Here is a 16,682-nt window from a genome sequence, read left to right on the forward strand (position 1 = left end):
TTCTCAACAGAAGGCGTATGGCTACACTAGGAAATAGAGATATTGCAAAAAGAAAAACTAATACTTTTAGGTGTTATTTAAGATACATAAATTCAAGTTAATCTCACCTACTCTTGTGGTTGTACTCGTATCCTACTTCTAAATATCTTTAATTTCTTTATTATGTATCCATTACTGCTACTATGACGTGGCAAGTAGCACCATAGACTGTAGGACGCGGCGATTGTGATGGCCTTTGAGTCGCTATTAAATAATAAAGGATTTAAGTGTGCATTTCATAGTTACAGAGTCTATATGAACCCACCACAAGAATCCAACGGCTGCATACGGTTAATATTTGTCGGCAGATTTAGTTGTTAAATAAAAGGACATTTAGATGATAGCTACCTCCTAATCAACAACCCTTCCTGAATACATGATAATGCAGGTGATTTTTTTGAGAGGAGATAATGCAAGTGCTAACGGGAAATCTGGCAACGACGACAAAATAAGAACATTGCAACGCCCACTTCCAGGCTCCCATTCGAAACAAAAGAGATTCCACACGAATTTAGCATAAACTTCATAAAAATGAACTGCACATTCCTAAAAACCAGAAGAAATTCCTGCACTCGAGTAAACAACTCATGCCTCTCGTCTGAAACCCTTGTATCTGTATGCGACCACAAAAATATCTGTGTACTTGTTTACTAGGCATCCGGTATTGACTTCCCTATCACCGAATTCCAGGTCGCCGATACAATTATGCAAAGCCTGCAGCAGCCTGTCAGGCTGTCACTGCTACCTCCCTCCCACTGGTCCTGGGCTCTGGAGTCCACTCCTCCATGCCCTGTTCTCCGCTCCCTCCCCTCACCTCCTCTCTCTACCCTCACTACACACTCACTCTGCTCACTCACTTTTGTACTATCCATGCCTCCCTCTGCATTTCTTGTTGATTTGGGATGTGATTGGCCTCTAATGATCGCCACCAACCACCCAGCCACCCAGGCCACACCTCACCACCACCACCACCCTCCGCAGCCGAAATCCATCCTCGCACCATCAGAGCTAAATTAACCTCGCCCCGCTCCTCGCAACACCCGAAATGATCCGCTCGCCGCGCCCCGCATTGCCCCCAAATCCAACCTTTTCGGGCCCAATCGCCCCCCAAATCCACCTTTTTCGTCACTCCATCCTGTCCTAAATCCCCTCCTCAGTCCTCCCCACCCCCAAAGTCCTACCTTTCCCACTGCACCCCCTGCAGAAATCGCAGAGATTCTTGGGCACTTTGATTGTCCGCTTATTTTGCTCCCTGCGAAATCCAGTCTAGCTCGCCAAATTCCCTGCAAAACCCCAGTTTTTGTCGATATTTTTTTCTTGGAAATTTTCGTTCTTTAGCGCCCAATTCTGCTCGGGCTCCGGAGAGATCCACCGTTTCTGCTTGAGCCAGGAGGGGGCTGGGCAGCGCGGCGCCCATGTCGGACTCCGAGCTGTCCCAGGGCACTCTGGTGTTCGGGCTCCACCTCTGGGAGCTCGTCGGCATCGGTGTCGGCGCCGCCTTCGTGCTCCTCCTCGTCCTCCTCTCGCTGCTGTGCCTGCTCGCGTCCCGCCGCCGCCGACGCCGCCGCGCCGTCCCGGCCACCCCCGTCCTCCACCTCCCCGTCGTCGTGCCCAATGCCCAGCCCAAGCACGCCGCCAAGCCCCCCAAGGACATCCAGGAGGTGCCCTCCCGCGGCGCCGTGGCCCCCGCCGCCCCGCCCAAGGCGCCGCTCGCGCAGGTGCTCCAGGCGCCGCCGGCGGACTCCATCCAGATCGAGACCGGGAAGGAGCACCGCATCACGTTCCCGGAGCAGCAGCCGCCGCCGCACCACCAGCGGAGCGGGGGCCCGTCGTCGCGGGGCGCCAGCGGCGAGAGCCGCGGCGGGGGCGGGGAGCCGGGGGTCCCGGAGGTGTCCCACCTGGGGTGGGGCCACTGGTACACGCTCAAGGAGCTGGAGGACGCCACGTGCATGTTCGCCGACGAGAAGGTGATCGGCGAGGGCGGCTACGGCATCGTCTACCACGGCGTGCTCGAGGGCGGCGTGCAGGTCGCCGTCAAGAACCTTCTCAACAACAGGTACTGAATGCTACCTGTAAGCTGAATCATAGCCGTATTTAGAAGCTTATGTGTTGAATTGGCTTCCTTCACTTTTAGAAATTGTTGATTACGGTCTAAGCAAGATGCACACGAATGGTCAATGGAGATGTTGACAATTTAGATGGTGACATTGTGCAAGAAACCCAACCGAGTCGTGTTTTCTATGATTCATGCTTAGTAGTGAAGTCTGCAGTATATAGATGACGAAATGTATGTTTGTATTAGTGACTTTAGGTTGCTGAATTAGTAAAACTTGATGCTCTGATTTGTTAGGGGGCAGGCTGAGAGGGAATTCAAGGTTGAGGTGGAAGCGATTGGGAGGGTGCGGCACAAGAACCTTGTGCGGCTGTTAGGATACTGTGCTGAAGGGAACCAAAGGTATCTTCTTATATGAACATCAGTTTTAGTCAGATTGTGAAATTGTAGAAGCAAGGAGCTTATATCATAAATTTCGTTGAATATGGTTTGTTTCCAGGATGCTTGTGTATGAGTATGTCAATAATGGAAACTTGGAGCAATGGCTCCATGGTGATGTTGGTCCTGTGAGCCCTCTTACATGGGATATCAGAATGAAGATTATTCTAGGAACTGCAAAAGGGTATGCAATTTTTGGCTTATAACTGCAGTGTATATAATATTTTGCCTGTCACTGTCTGCTTACTTTATTTTACCTAACTGTGCAGCTTAATGTATTTGCATGAGGGACTTGAACCAAAGGTGGTTCACCGTGATGTCAAGTCAAGCAATATTCTCCTTGACAAGCACTGGAATGCTAAGCTTTCTGATTTCGGGCTAGCAAAGCTTTTGGGTTCAGAGAGGAGTTACGTCACAACCAGGGTCATGGGGACATTTGGGTTAGACATCAACACACTACCTACAAAGTTAGGATCACACAAGATATACAAGAATGTGGTGGCTTATTTTTATCTTATTATTTGCAGGTATGTTGCACCAGAATATGCGGGCACTGGCATGTTGAATGAAACTAGTGATGTCTATAGCTTTGGGATCCTTATCATGGAAATAATATCTGGCCGGGTTCCTGTTGATTACAACAGGCCACCAGGGGAGGTTAGTAATGACTGTGCTCCTCACAAATGCTAATTAAAGAACTTGTGAAATACATTTCTGAACACTGTGGAGTAATCCTTTTCAGGTTAACCTTGTTGAATGGCTGAAGACAATGGTCAGCAACAGAAATTCCGAAGGGGTTTTGGATCCGAAGATGACTGAGAAGCCTACTTCTAGGACATTGAAGAAGGCTTTGCTAGTGGCTCTACGGTGCGTAGATCCTGAAGCTCGCAAGAGGCCAAAGATCGGGCATGTCATTCACATGCTTGAAGTTGATGATTTTCCCTACAGAGATGTAAGTCTGGATTGCATGTGGATATTTATGAACTTATTTTTTTGAGAATCCATTATTTCATTATATAATGATTTGCATTTCTTCTGTTTGCCCCTAAATATTATTGCCCACCAATTTCGAACCAGGAAAGTCATCATGCAGAACGCCTTGTTCTGTACACATTGTTTTAGATTCGCTGAGTGACATCTCCTTTTAAGCCATTAGTCAAGTATCCCTGAATTGCTTGAGCGGTTTGTTTTTGCTTGGTTTTCACGAATTATGTCTGAGATTCTTGTTGTTTCTGTAAATTATGTGCAGCCTCCAAAGCCTTCAAGAGCTGCCAAGTTGTTCATTCTTCTAATAATTTCAAAGTTCATTGTAAAAAGTATAGCAACATTTTCCAAAACTACACAAACTTAGAGTAAGGACTTAAACTTAGGTTGCTAACCTTTTGCTACTCTTGGCAGGAACGTCGCGGTGTCAAGGCTCCAACTCAAGGGAGATCAGTTGAAACACCTGCAAGCGAACCGGGCGATAGCAGTGGGAACAACACGCCAAAAGACGCACCGAAAGGAGGGGAGCCTTTCAAATGGAGAACTCAAGAGACCTAGCTATCAGGAAAAGCGGTGATTGTTCCGAGTCCTCATGCTGGTCTGAAAATCTGTACGCTGTGAGGCCACAAAAGGCCCATTTGCTGTCTCGTCGGTTGGTCAGTTGGGCACGCAAGCTCTGCAAGCACCAATGGTGATCGTCGTGACAGTATCTGTACATTATCGGATTAATATGTTAGGCATAGTGATTTTTTGGTTGTTTTGTTTGGGGTCGTATTTATGCGGGAGATGATTTGTATGGTAAAGGTGTGTCTACTCTTGAGGTGGGCGAAGATTATTGAGCATTGCTATAGCTGAAAAACCGTTCCAGTAGGATTGGCCAGTGGCATCCAAACCATGCTACCTGTTATGAGCATCTGCGTGACATATAGTTCTCAGTCTATGATGTCACGCTGCGGTTCCTGTTATATGAGATACTGATTATGCAACTGCTCAGACTGAATGCTCAAGGTTGCTGGGGTTGTACCAACCGGTGGTATGTGATGATTCAATTGTTCAGACTGAATGCTCAAGTGTAACGCCCGCGTTTTTGTCTTATTTAAATTGCATTACCAATCACTCGCTTAAAAATCTTTTAAATTTTTTCCGTCGCTCGAGCTCCTGAAGCCCACCTTTTCCGCCGTCCCGACATCGCACAGTCTCTTCCACCAGTCCCTTTTCTTTTTCCACCGGCCCCGCCGTCCCGTCGCATCACCATCGTGGCACGGTCGGCCCGCGTGCGCCTGCCCGGCCGCGATCGTCGGTGCCGCGCGCGTGTCCCCTCTTTTCTTTTCTCATATTTTGTTCAAATCCATTTTATTTCTCTTCTAATTCTCCCGCTTGCTTATTCAAATTGTTGAGTAACGCAACAATTTAAATTTCATATCTTTGCTTATTTAAATTATTGAGCTACTGAGTGAAAATTTAAAATAAAAAATTATTATTTAAATGAGCACATGTGTGCTGCCTGCTCGAGCTGTAGCCCGCTCCTTGCGCGCACGCGCGGGCCAGCGCACGACTTGCCGCTGCCCCATTATTGGTTGTGCACGTGCGCTCGCATCGCGCCGCCCACGTCACGCCACGGCCGCCGCGGCCGCTGCTGCTCGCTGTGCCACTGTGTGCTTGCTACCCGTGCACGCCAAACCGGCGTGCGACCCGCTGCTGCGCCGGTCCGTCTCCATCCCATCCCCTCGCCCTCGCAGCTTGCGCCTTATCCCTGAGCATCCTGACCGCCATTAATAGCAAGGTTCCTGTACTGCCTGTGACCCTCCCATGGCGGCCATCTCCCCTCTCCCTCTCGGCCTATAAATCAGCCCCCAAGCCGCCCCTCACTTCACTGACGCCACCCCAGCACCTCCCCTCCTCTACCTCACGCTGCAGCTCGCCGCCGCCGCTCACCGTTGCCGGCCACCACCCATCTCCGTGGATAGCCCTCTGTAGACCGTCTCCGCACGAGGTGAGGGCCGGAATCGGACCCCCTCGGCCTCCTCTCCGTTTTTCCTTCCTCCCCGCGTGTCGCCATGCACCAGTGGGCCGGCGCCCATGGCTTGGCCGTCCCTCCTGTTCTGTCTCGAGGAAGAAGAAAGGATAGACTTGTGCATAATCCTCTCCACTTTTCCTTCTTATGCAGTCCGCAGCCCTCCACCTCCCTCTCTTAAATATTTAATTAAAGCTCCTTCTATCTCTTTATTTCATTACAAATAGGTCCTTGTTCTTTTAAACTACTCCCTAAATGATCTTTAACTCATCAGTTCATGCGACATTTTGTTCCGAATCGACTCCAAACTCCACCACGCATCATCTCCAAATATTTTGTCCAAGTCTCAGGATCCACATCCGACAAATATAATAGTCTTCTCTATTTTTTTAATCGAATCTCTCTATTTCCCCCTCTTTTTTTAAGCTTGTCGGCGAACTTTGTTTTTTATTGTGTGATTGTTTGTGGTTGTAGCTGACGGTGTGACCGAGGAGGAGCAGTACTGCGAGCCGGAGCCCGAAGACCCGTACCTCGAGGAGGAGCTTCCGGAAGGCTTTGAGGACGGCAAGTCCAATCCCATCCTTTGATGCATATATATCCCAATTTTATAAATATAACATATTGCCCCGTTTTATAAAATGCATTGTTTTATTGCAAGACATGGTTGGATAGCCACCCCTTGATTGCTATGACTACTCCTTGATGACCTAGGTTAATGTCTATATAGGATTTGCTCTGTTGGACGTTAACTGCTGCTAGAGATGCTTAGGACCTTTTATCCTCTTTATTATATTTTAATCATGGCCACAACGCGCTTTATCAAAAATAAAGGTGTGATTGTTTTAAAAGATAAAATAGGATTTCGGAAAAATAAAAGAAAGATATAACCTGATGAGATGGACGGTGTTTCCTGTGTGAAATGCCACTGGTGAGCTTGTACCTTTGTGGTTGAGCATGGTTGGGAGATGTCCGTCTTGTCAATGTAAGGATGAACTGAGGTGTCATCTTGCCTAACCCACTTATCGTACAACCACTCGACCGTTGTGTGGGCAACGGCTTAGCTTAAACCTCACTAGTTGTTCTGCTAGCCAAAAGGAGAGCTGGTGAGCAACGGGAGATCATGAAGAGGGAATACGATCTGTGCGAGTTATATCCCGGTTATAACTTTGTTGATAGATCATTAACTCCATGGTTGCTTCCGTGTTAGCTGGTTAGATTCAGCTAAGGTAGGTAATGGTTTTCTTAGGATCCGCAACGACACTAAGGTGTTCGTAGTGCGGTACCCTACTTGTGGGTAAAGTGTACAACCTCTGCAGAGTGTAAAATCTATTCGAATAGCCGTGTTCACGGTATTGGACGAGTTACGGCATGGTCACTTAAATAGATTTTTTGGGATGGTTGTTTTTGTGGCGTGAGTTGTTTTGAAAATGTCCGGCAGTTGTGTCGTGAGCTACTATGGATGTAGAGCCCGGTAGCATTAAAACTTGGATCCTTTGTGTAGGATCAACCCCATTTATTATTCGATTAGTACAGAAATATTTTGAGAAAACTCTTTTATTAAATAATCTCTTGCATGTGTAAAATCTTGCTTTATCGCAAATGAACCCTAGCCTTATCCTTGATATATCCTGTGCATGACGTTTATTATCCCCCTCCGTGGTGTGGTCGGACTTGTTGAGTACGTATGTACTCACTCTTGCTTAGTTTTTACGGAGGAGGATCCGAACTTCGTTCCTGAAGACGTCGAGTAGGTCGCTGTCCTGCAGCCAACCTTGCCCATGACGCAAGACTTTGATGTTATCTTAGATGTCGTTGGTACTTTAGTTTGGCTTTTAGTCCTTATGTTGTACCTCGTGATAGTGGCGCTTCAGTGCCCGCTATCTCGACGGTTTGTACGGTAATGAACCATCCGATATAATAAATGTGTTATCAGCCTCCTGGGACTGATATTTGTATCACATTTAGTCACCTCTGGTGAGAGGACGCTTCATCAAGGTTGATGTGTGGTGTGAGAGCCTCATGTATCTGGCACTGTTTGGTTTGGTACACAATCACAAGATTTCAACAGTTCTTGCTTGCTTGGTAGTCACAAAAGTCGGTTCTTCAGATGAAGAGGTTACCTACTGTGCGTGGCCAGAGGTTCAGATAGCGATGATGGATGGAACCTGCGATAGTGCGATTGCTACAGACCGGAGAAGTAACGGATTCCATGATGGGCAATTGAGGAAATCCGGCCACAGGTCCTGTGCTCTTTCGGAGGTGAGATGACGAGCAAGGGAAGGTAACCGCTAGCTAGGCAAGGACTGAGAGGAGCTGCCTCCGACGACGACGACGACGAGTGAAGGATCGCCGTCGACGTTCCCAACGGAATCGCTGTCCATACGGTTACGGGCTGGCCACTGCCGACTTGCTGTGCGTCCTACGTCGCGCCCACGTACAGCCCGTGGAACCTGCCGGGTCGTCGGCCGCCGCCGACACTACAGGTCGCCGTCGACGGTGACCGTGCGGCGGCAGCCGTGGCCTTCAAACATTCTGAATTCATCTGTACAAAATCATGCATGTGTGCTGAATAATGTATCCCAGATATCCTCCCATGCGACTAACTCCGGCATTTCAAATTTTAAGCACGCTTTCCTCAGTTCATTCCAAAATTGAATTGAAGGAAGAAAAATCGAAGTTTTATAAGCTCCTTGATCATCTACTTAATTTTTTTGATTTGAAACTCAAAGTCAGTTTTTCAGGAGTTCAAAATGCAAAATATTTTGGTCAGAAGACTAATGGGCGACGATGGATCAGAGAATCCCAAACATATCCCGGCCCGGATCAGTTCAGAGGGGCCTCACGCGGCACATTTAACGGGCCCTCTTATTCGGGCCTAAAAGCCCAGTGGCCGCTGGCCTCGTCCATTCTTACGCTTATACCCCCGGTCGCTCTCCCCTGCTCCCCAAACCAAACCCTACACCGCGGCGGCGGCTATATAAAAGCCTCACCCGACCCGGGCGCTAGGGTTCTTCTCCGTTCCTCCCACTCGCCGCCGCCACCTCCCGAGCCCCAGGCGCTCCAGCTCCCGGAGCTCGCCCGTCTGCCCACCATGGTAAGCGAGAAGCCCCGAGGCTCAATCTGCCGCTGCTCGTCTGCTTTCGTGTTCTGTTGCCGGTGTTAATCTCGCGTTTGTTTGTTTTTCTCCCGCAGATCATCCCCAAGAAGAACCGCAATGAGATCTGCAAGTACCTCTTCAAAGGTAAGAAATTCTTTGCCCCTCCTACTCGCAGTAGAGAGTAGCAGTATGAGTAGCAGTATGTGTCTGTGATGTATCTTGGTCTGGGAGCCGAGAGAGATCTATTAATCTTACTAGAGAAACGATAGTCTTTAGTATGAAAACTTCTCTCTTGTAGATAGATTAGTAGTATGGTATTTAGAGTACGATTTATTGACGATGTTTACGAGAACTTGTAATCTTAGGAATAGGATTTATTAGCTCAACAGTGCGTTTTTAAGACACGATTTGTCATTGAACATTTCGAGTCTAGAGGCCTTTGGAACAAATAAAGGCTCTTGTTAGAAATTCAGAGAAATGAAGGAAACGTGATATCTAATTATTCACTGGAGTTTTTGCTCACTGCTGTATGTGTTGCCACAGAGGGCGTGCTGTACGCCAAGAAGGACTACAACCTGGCGAAGCACCCGCAGATCGATGTGCCCAACCTGCAGGTGATCAAGCTCATGCAGAGCTTCAAGTCCAAGGAGTACGTCAGGGAGACCTTCTCCTGGCAGTACTACTACTGGTACCTCACCAATGATGGCATTGAGCACCTGCGCAACTACCTCAACCTGCCATCTGAGATCGTGCCTGCCACGCTCAAGAAGTCTGCCAGGCCGCCAGGCCGCCCGTTTGGCTCTGGCCCTCCTGGTGACCGCCCAAGGTAAAGCCTTTTTCTTGAGGCCCACTTATATCCATGTTAAATTGTACACTCTAGAAACATGTGTGATGATTCTATATGCTTGCTGCGCATTTCTTGTGATGGATGCAGGGGGAGAAGTACAACCACGTCTTAAGTATTGCTGTCTGTTTTCAACTTTTAATAGGATCATGAAAATTTAATCATCTGACAGGATCATGTGCTTGTGTATTCACCAATTATTTTATGCTACACTGAATCTACTAGGAATTTGTCAGTAGCTGAAATTTTCTCAAAATTAGAGATGCGTGCCATTTGTGCATTTTTGTTGTTGCATGAGTAAATAAACTATACACGTGTATTAAAGAACTGTGGATTTGTGTTACTTATTTATACTAAGTTATAATTTGTTTATTGAATCTATTCTTGGTTGTGGTGCATTGTTGTAGTGTTGTAAGGATATCTGAGGAGTGGATTAAGCTAATTTTATGGCAACTACGAAGATAGCATCTACAAAATGCTGAGTTTACTGTCACTGATGGATACTTTAATTATCATGTTGCCAGCTTTAGAAATTGAATGAGGAAATCTAATTCTTTTATCTATGCTTGTAATCTGTGTAGGGGCCCACCTCGCTTTGAAGGTGACAGGCCAAGGTTTGGTGACAGGGATGGCTACCGTGGTGGTCCTCGTGGTGCTCCTGGTGACTTCAGTGGTGACAAGGGTGGAGCTCCCGCTGAGTTCCAGCCGTCTTTCAGGGTAATCATGTGCATCCTTTCAGTGTTTTTGTTCATCAGTTTCGAGCATCATGACTCAACTCTGCTTGTTCATGCCTGCCACATATGTCCTACAGTTCCCATGTGGCTGGTCTTAGTCCCACCTTTGTCAAAAAGAGCTTCCACCATGGTTCAAATGTAGAGTTTAAGGATTACTTCATTTTATATGCTTAGGATTTTAATTAGGTCATGATTGGCAGTAAATTTACGAACAGAAAGCTGAGGCACAATGCAGGCTTCGTTTGATCTTGGCTTGACCTGTTCTCCTGCATTGACCCATGGAAATTGTGTAACTTTCAGACAAATTAGCAACTTCAGACATGAATAGGTCATGTATTTGCATTTTTGGCTGGTGTATGTTGGATTAAGAGTTAATTTTGTTAGCTTTTGTTTCCTTCGGTTTCCCTATATTATTCCAGTTTCTGTTAGGATGTCGAATGCATTGGATTAGGCAGCAAGCTATGGTGCACCATATTTAATAATTGCTGATGTTTCTTTTCACCCCACAAATTCTGCAGGGTTCTGGTGGCAGACCTGGCTTTGGCCGTGGTGGCGGCAGCGGCTTTGGCGCTGGCCCCACCTCTTCTTCCATGGAGTGAAGTTGCCCCTAGTTTGGACATGGTGTTTCCCTTCGCGTGAGGCGTTCTCTTAATTTTGAAGGACAGTTATTATGTACTAGTAATGTTATCCGGATCGGCAGAGTGCTGACAAATGCAGAAAATTGTGCTATCTTGATACCTTGGTTCCAGTATAATAGTCTTTTGCAAACACTTCGGTTTCATGTCTTTACTTGTTCGAAAGCTATCATTCTGTTTTTTTGGTTTGTGATTTCCCTTCTCTCTTTGGCGGCTGGCCGTCAGTAATCTACTTAGGCAGAAGTGTGTGTGCAGCTAAAGCTGGAAGGATGATTGAAAGCCAAGTTGATCAGTATCATTTGATTTTTGCTGCGGAGATGAGTTGATACGAAGAGCATCATGTGTTGGGCGCTGGGGTTCTGCAGGGTTAACTTGCCTGAGTCAGATACACGCGCCCTGCTGTTTCCCGCAGGCGAGAGCGCGTGGTGCGCGGCGACGCGGCGGATGCCGCCTGGCTATAGATTGCCGGACTGGTCGCGCGTGAGCCGTGCTCAAGCAAGCAAGCGCACGCCGTGGCTCCACTCAACGTGCCTACTATGATATTAAATTTATCTTTTATGGAAGAGGGCTCACCATAGTGGCCTGCCACTGGAACCCTCGCGTGTCGCCTGGGCGTTGCACTAGTGCCCTGGTCTGGCGCGCCCCAACCAAATCAATCTTATGAAAGTTTGAAATCTCAAGGCTTTGCCAAACTCATCTGACACGTTTACGCTTTTTGTGTTGTTTAGCTTTGTATATGCAATTGTATCATGTATCATACAGAGAGGAAAGTGGACTAAGCTGCTCGCCGGCTGATACTACCAAAGTATCTGTATCTGTACAGCAAAACATGTAGCGAATTCACAGGCGCAGGACAGCGAGGAGAGCCGGCAGCAGGACGAGCCGCTGCCACTGCAGCGACGACGGCGGCCGCCACGCCGCGGCGTCGGACGAGGCGTTGAAGATGCCTTTTGGCGTCCTGCCGTGACGGGGAGTGCACGTGCCGTTGGCCTGCACAGACACAAAGGCAGTTCCATCTCAGTACGAAATTCAGCAGACAGCTGCTGCTGCGAATTTGTGCGTGACGAATTCATCAGAAATTCGGAATCCACTTTCGAAATCGAATCAGAGTCAGTTAAAACTCACCAGATTATATATAGTTCTAAAAGATTCAGAATGCGATGTCAATTACAGTACTCATGATTAAAAAGAAAAGATACTAGAGGTTTGTGCAGCGAGGAGGCATTACGTTGCAAGCCGAGATGCTCCCGCAGCCGCAGACCAGGCCGCCGTTGGCCTTGTCCGTGGCCTCCGCCGCGCCGCCGCGGTCGCTCCTCTGCAGCATCGACGAGTTAGCAACAGAGATTCAGAAGGACACCAATGCAAGAACGCTGCACCGACGACCGGTGAGAGACGATCGGAGCATCGTCAAACTGACCTTGTAGAAGTCGACGGCGATGTAGTTGGCCCACCGGTCCCCGGACTTGGCGTGGCAGGCGGCCAGCGCGTCCATCAGCGGCGCCGAGTTGTCCTTGCACGCCTCGGGGAAGGCTGGGAGGTCCCTGAAGTAGTTGACGAGCACCAGCGACCTCGAGAGGTCGTTCATGGCGGCCGACTCGGCGCGGTTGTGGCACGTCCCCCTCACCATCCCCTTGGTCCCGTCTGCGTTTTTTTACCCCACCACGCGCCCAAGAAAAAGAAAACAATGAATCTTTTCTCACATTGCAAGTCGATGCAAAATGCCATTGGCGTCAGCTTCGTGGTTGCCGCAACGTACACTGGTTCTCGACGACGTAGCGCCACTCGTAGGCGATGCCCTCGGCGGCCTCCTTGGCGGCCTTGGAGGTGAAGACGAGAAGGCGGTGGTCGTCGCGGACCATGTCGCTGAGCAGCGGCCAGTCGCCGCCGGTCTTGGGCATGCGCCAGACGGGGAGCATGTAGCGGGCGAGCCCCGAGGCGTTGAGCACCCGGGTGAGGCCCATGGGCGACTCCACGTAGTCCTCCACGAAGATGGTCACCACCTCGGCACGGTTCCGGGACAGGAAGCGCTCCACCTCCCGGAGCACGTTCACCGCCGGTTGCTGCCAGGGCCAGTAGGGAATCGATCAGGTTGTTCAGAGCTGGGCAGGGAGGGAGGAAGTCGGGGAAGAGGAGAGCTTACGAATGCGGTGAAGTTCTGGCAGATGCCGCCGTAGGAGTGGCAGAGCCAGATGTCGTTGCGGAAGTCGTACATGTCCAGCATCAGGCCCCTCACGCCGTTCTGCACGACACAGAAAAAAAAAATGTAACAGCAAAGCCAGCCGAGATTCTGTTTGGTTCCGGCGGGTTAAATTTTAGCACCCATCGTATAAAAATAGTCTTACTATTTAGAAGTAAAATCTGTTTAAATTTTTTTTACACAGATGAGTGCTAATTCGCGAGATGAATTTAATAAACCTAATTAATTCATAATTTGCAATAGTTATGCTACAGTAACCATCAGCTAATTATAAATTAATATATCTCACTGGATTGATCTCACGAATTAGAGCAGAGAGTCTGTGATTAATTTTATAATTAGATTTTATTTAATACTTCTAAATGATAAGATCGTTATGCTACAGTAACCATCAGCTAATCATAAATTAATATATCTCACTGGATTGATCTCACGAATTAGAGCAGAGAGTCTGTGATTAATTTTATAATTAGATTTTATTTAATACTTATAAATGATAAGATCCTCCGAGTGTCAAAGAGACTGCTGCGGGTCTACAAAATGCTTGACGAGACGTAGAATCTGAAGGAACAAGATCTCTGTCCCTGTCCCTTTCGTTGTGGCATAAAAATAAGTTTGTGACCATTTAACTAGAAAAGAAATAACACCTCTCATCCGCATTATTATTATTATCATCATCTCTGACTCATTGTTTAGAAGTGCACAAGACTATGGTTAGAACTCGGAAACGCTATCATGGGAGTCATGGGGAATGAACGGAACACTGACCATCACTTGTTCATCGCTTCACCCATGTCACCAGTTGGTTGAGGTCAGATGGCACCGAAAATTGACGCGCCAACCAAATTCTCTCGCACACGGACCACGCAAAAACGCAGGGCAAAGGTATCCAAGCCATTTTGTTCCAAAACATGAAAAGGTAACCCAGACACGGACAGCCAGGACAGGCTATTCGGTCGTGCTGCGCGCGCGCGGCTGCGGTGCCGCGACCACGCTTCAAGCAAGCGCAGCCCCAGCGCGGCGTGTTGGCCTCCGGTGCTCTAGTGCTCTGCCGCGGCCGCGCACGCAGACCCGCGCGCGTGCGACGGCGCCGCCTAGAGCGCGCGCACGCGTCGGCGCGCGGGTAGCGCCCCGCGACACGTGTTCGCGTCGCGTCCGGCGGCCCTCGCGCCAATACCTACCAGCTGGACAGAAAAGCCCCGTCGCGTGTCCGCGTCCAATCAAGACGTGAGAGCAACAGCTTGCGGAGCTGGCTGGTGTTGGTTGTTGCTCCAAGATTCGCGCCAGCGGCCGGGGAAGAAGTATACGTGGAAGCTAGCGTTCGCGGCCCCACGGCTGCGGAAGCCGCGGCGGCGAGGCGAGGCGAGGCGTGGCCGTGGCGGGAGGAGAAAGCCAGGAAGGGGGGGCGGGCACAGGGCACTCACGTTGAGCTGCTCGGTGACGGTGTCCTGCTGGCTCCACGGCGTGGCGATGGCGACGCCCGTCTGCGACCGCTGCCCCAGCCGCGCGAACGAGTTGTGCGTCGTCAGCCACGCGTACCGGTTGAACGGCAGGTCACGAGCCTGCGAACAACCGCGCACGGAGACGATCAAACACGGGCGCAACAGAATCATGGCGGCGGCGGCGACCGAAGCATGCGAGCGAGCGGACGAACGGGAGAGCTGAAGGTCGTAGTACCTTGGTCTGCGGGTCGACGGGGGCGACGCGGGTGCAGCGCGGCCGCACGTTGCCGTTGGCCACGCACGTCTCGCAGTGCAGGCCGGCGGCGCAGTTCCGGTCCAGCGCGCACGTCTGGCCAACCTTCCGGGCCGACACCACCCCCACGGCGGCGGGGGAGGAGCACAGCATCAGGAGGAAGCCCACCGAGGCGAGGCGAACGAGCGCCGCCGGCGCCGGCAACGCCCTGTCCCCGGCCATCGCCTCCTTCTCCTCCGGCTCCGGCGAGGTTCCCGGCACTCCGTTCCTCGTCCGGCGGCCAAACGAGGGCGGAAGGGGCGACGGGTTTGTGCGTGGAAGCCTTCGCCTCGCTCGCGCTCGCGTCTTTGAGTGGCACTTGTGTGGCTTGCAAGGCCGGACTTGCCAGTGGCGTCGGCGCCCGGGCGCGCGTGCTGTTTCTCGGACGCTTTAACTTCGCCTTTCCGTTCCGCCCCCGCGGATCTTGGCCGTTGGTGGGGGCGCCCCATCCGCCGCGGGTGGGGTCCCGGCCGTCATGTCACGGGCGGAGCCAGGGGGAGGTGGGCGCGGACGCGGCGGCATCCCGTCGAGGTGGCCGTTGCGCCTGCCGCCGCGGGGGCCAACCGCCAGGTGACCTGGTGCGGGCAGCAAATAGAAACGACCCAACAGCAGCCCATCATTACTTGCGGAGTATTTCCGATCAAGACCATCATGATTTAGTTATTGCAAATCTCTCGTGCTGAATCAATGGATGACGGACTCCGCCGCCACTCATGGTTGTTCGGTTGGAGAAGACGAGGTCCATGCCTCTCCGTGTACTACTACTACAATTTGGTTTTGCTCGAGGAATTGGATTTCGGCACGTCGCCTCGCTTCGTCACATGGGAGCTTAAGAGTACTAAGCTAGTGGACAATATAGCCAACTAATAAATGACACGTTGTTGTCTGCTGACTAACTTGGCAGAATCCAAAGCAGTGTAAAAAACTAGAATGCGTGTGGATGTGGCTACTATGCAAAATATAGCGAATAGAATGGATGCCACACTTTATGACGAAGTTTGGCATGAAGATGCATTTGGCATGTCAGCATGTGAGCACAAAGAGACTATGGAAGTTTGAAAAAACACAATCGCAGCATTTAAACAAGGCACATGCTTAAGAAATATCGGAAGGTCTTAAGACTTGGCATGGCAATAAGGTTGACCAGCAACGAAACAAACGCTAGCCTTTTGTTATTACTTAGTTAAGAGTAAATTGCACGCCAGGTCTCTAAACTTATTCCGCAGTTTCATCTAGATTCCTAAACTCTCAAATTGTCCATCTAGATCCCTAAATCATGTTAACTGTTCCATCCGAGGTTCCAAACATGCCACGCGAGTATCCGACGCCGACGTGGCATGCCACGTGGCGCCACGGTGGCAAACATTAAAAAAAAGACCCTTTAACTTCTCTCACCTTTCCTCCTACGTTGACGAACATATACAAATAACCTTCCAAATTCTATCATATTTTACTTTTTAGTCCACTCCTCCTCCTCACCTCTCTCCGCTCACGTGGCTGGAGAGCCTCAGCAACAACTCGATCGAGTCCTGGGAGCGGCTCTAGAAGGTCTTCATCGACAACTTCCAAGGGGCGATCGCTCGCGCAGGTACTCGTCACAATCTTGCTTAGTGTAAACAGGAACGTAACGAGCTCCTGCGGTCCTACACACGTCGCTTCTTCGATGTTCGCGCTACCATCGCGAACATCTCGGAGGACGACATCATCGACTGCTTCTACAATGGTGTCGGTACATACAGATAGGGGTACCTCCTGCTAGGGTGTCCAGGCCCTGGGACTTCTCATAATCCACGCTCCCCCTCGCCTCTGGGCCACGTGGCATACGGTCTCCGGACCCTCCCCGAGCTCCGTGAGGTCCGGGCCCTCTGCACACCCACGTGAGCGGGAGAGCTCTCGGGTAACCCCTGCGGACC

At 50.0% G+C, this 16,682-nt stretch overlaps 3 protein-coding genes and 1 pseudogene across 4 annotated transcripts; 3 read left to right on the forward strand and 1 right to left on the reverse strand.

Moving 5' to 3' along the window:
- The first annotated feature begins 734 nt into the window (after window positions 1-734).
- On the forward strand, window positions 735-4,541 carry LOC112899792 (probable serine/threonine-protein kinase At1g01540). 2 transcript variants are annotated; one of them, XM_025968400.1, is made up of 7 exons: window positions 750-2,095; window positions 2,390-2,494; window positions 2,592-2,714; window positions 2,800-2,970; window positions 3,058-3,187; window positions 3,273-3,482; window positions 3,929-4,541. In XM_025968400.1, exons 1-7 carry the CDS (start codon window positions 1,455-1,457, stop codon window positions 4,070-4,072), a joined length of 1,524 nt encoding a protein of 507 aa, XP_025824185.1. In that variant the 5' UTR covers window positions 750-1,454; the 3' UTR covers window positions 4,073-4,541. The 2 variants fall into 2 exon arrangements, with proteins under 2 accessions (XP_025824184.1, XP_025824185.1); XM_025968399.1 differs by having other exon boundaries at window positions 735-2,095; window positions 2,800-3,187.
- A 3,930-nt stretch (window positions 4,542-8,471) lies between these two features.
- Window positions 8,472-10,992, forward strand: LOC112899795 (40S ribosomal protein S10-1). The gene is made up of 5 exons (XM_025968402.1): window positions 8,472-8,622; window positions 8,721-8,769; window positions 9,169-9,451; window positions 10,051-10,186; window positions 10,722-10,992. Exons 1-5 carry the CDS (start codon window positions 8,620-8,622, stop codon window positions 10,800-10,802), a joined length of 552 nt encoding a protein of 183 aa, XP_025824187.1. The 5' UTR covers window positions 8,472-8,619; the 3' UTR covers window positions 10,803-10,992.
- A 363-nt stretch (window positions 10,993-11,355) lies between these two features.
- On the forward strand, window positions 11,356-11,485 carry LOC112901786 (annotated as a pseudogene).
- A 51-nt stretch (window positions 11,486-11,536) lies between these two features.
- Window positions 11,537-15,151, reverse strand: LOC112899794 (PI-PLC X domain-containing protein At5g67130-like). Its single transcript, XM_025968401.1, has 7 exons — window positions 14,713-15,151; window positions 14,460-14,597; window positions 12,979-13,077; window positions 12,595-12,898; window positions 12,256-12,479; window positions 12,067-12,153; window positions 11,537-11,828 (listed from the first exon to the last, which is right to left on the reverse strand). Exons 1-7 carry the CDS (start codon window positions 14,950-14,952, stop codon window positions 11,679-11,681), a joined length of 1,242 nt encoding a protein of 413 aa, XP_025824186.1. The 5' UTR covers window positions 14,953-15,151; the 3' UTR covers window positions 11,537-11,678.
- Between the last annotated feature and the right edge of the window lie 1,531 nt (window positions 15,152-16,682).

Source organism: Panicum hallii, chromosome 7, assembly GCF_002211085.1.
Source record: "Panicum hallii strain FIL2 chromosome 7, PHallii_v3.1, whole genome shotgun sequence".
NCBI lineage: Eukaryota > Viridiplantae > Streptophyta > Magnoliopsida > Poales > Poaceae > Panicum > Panicum hallii.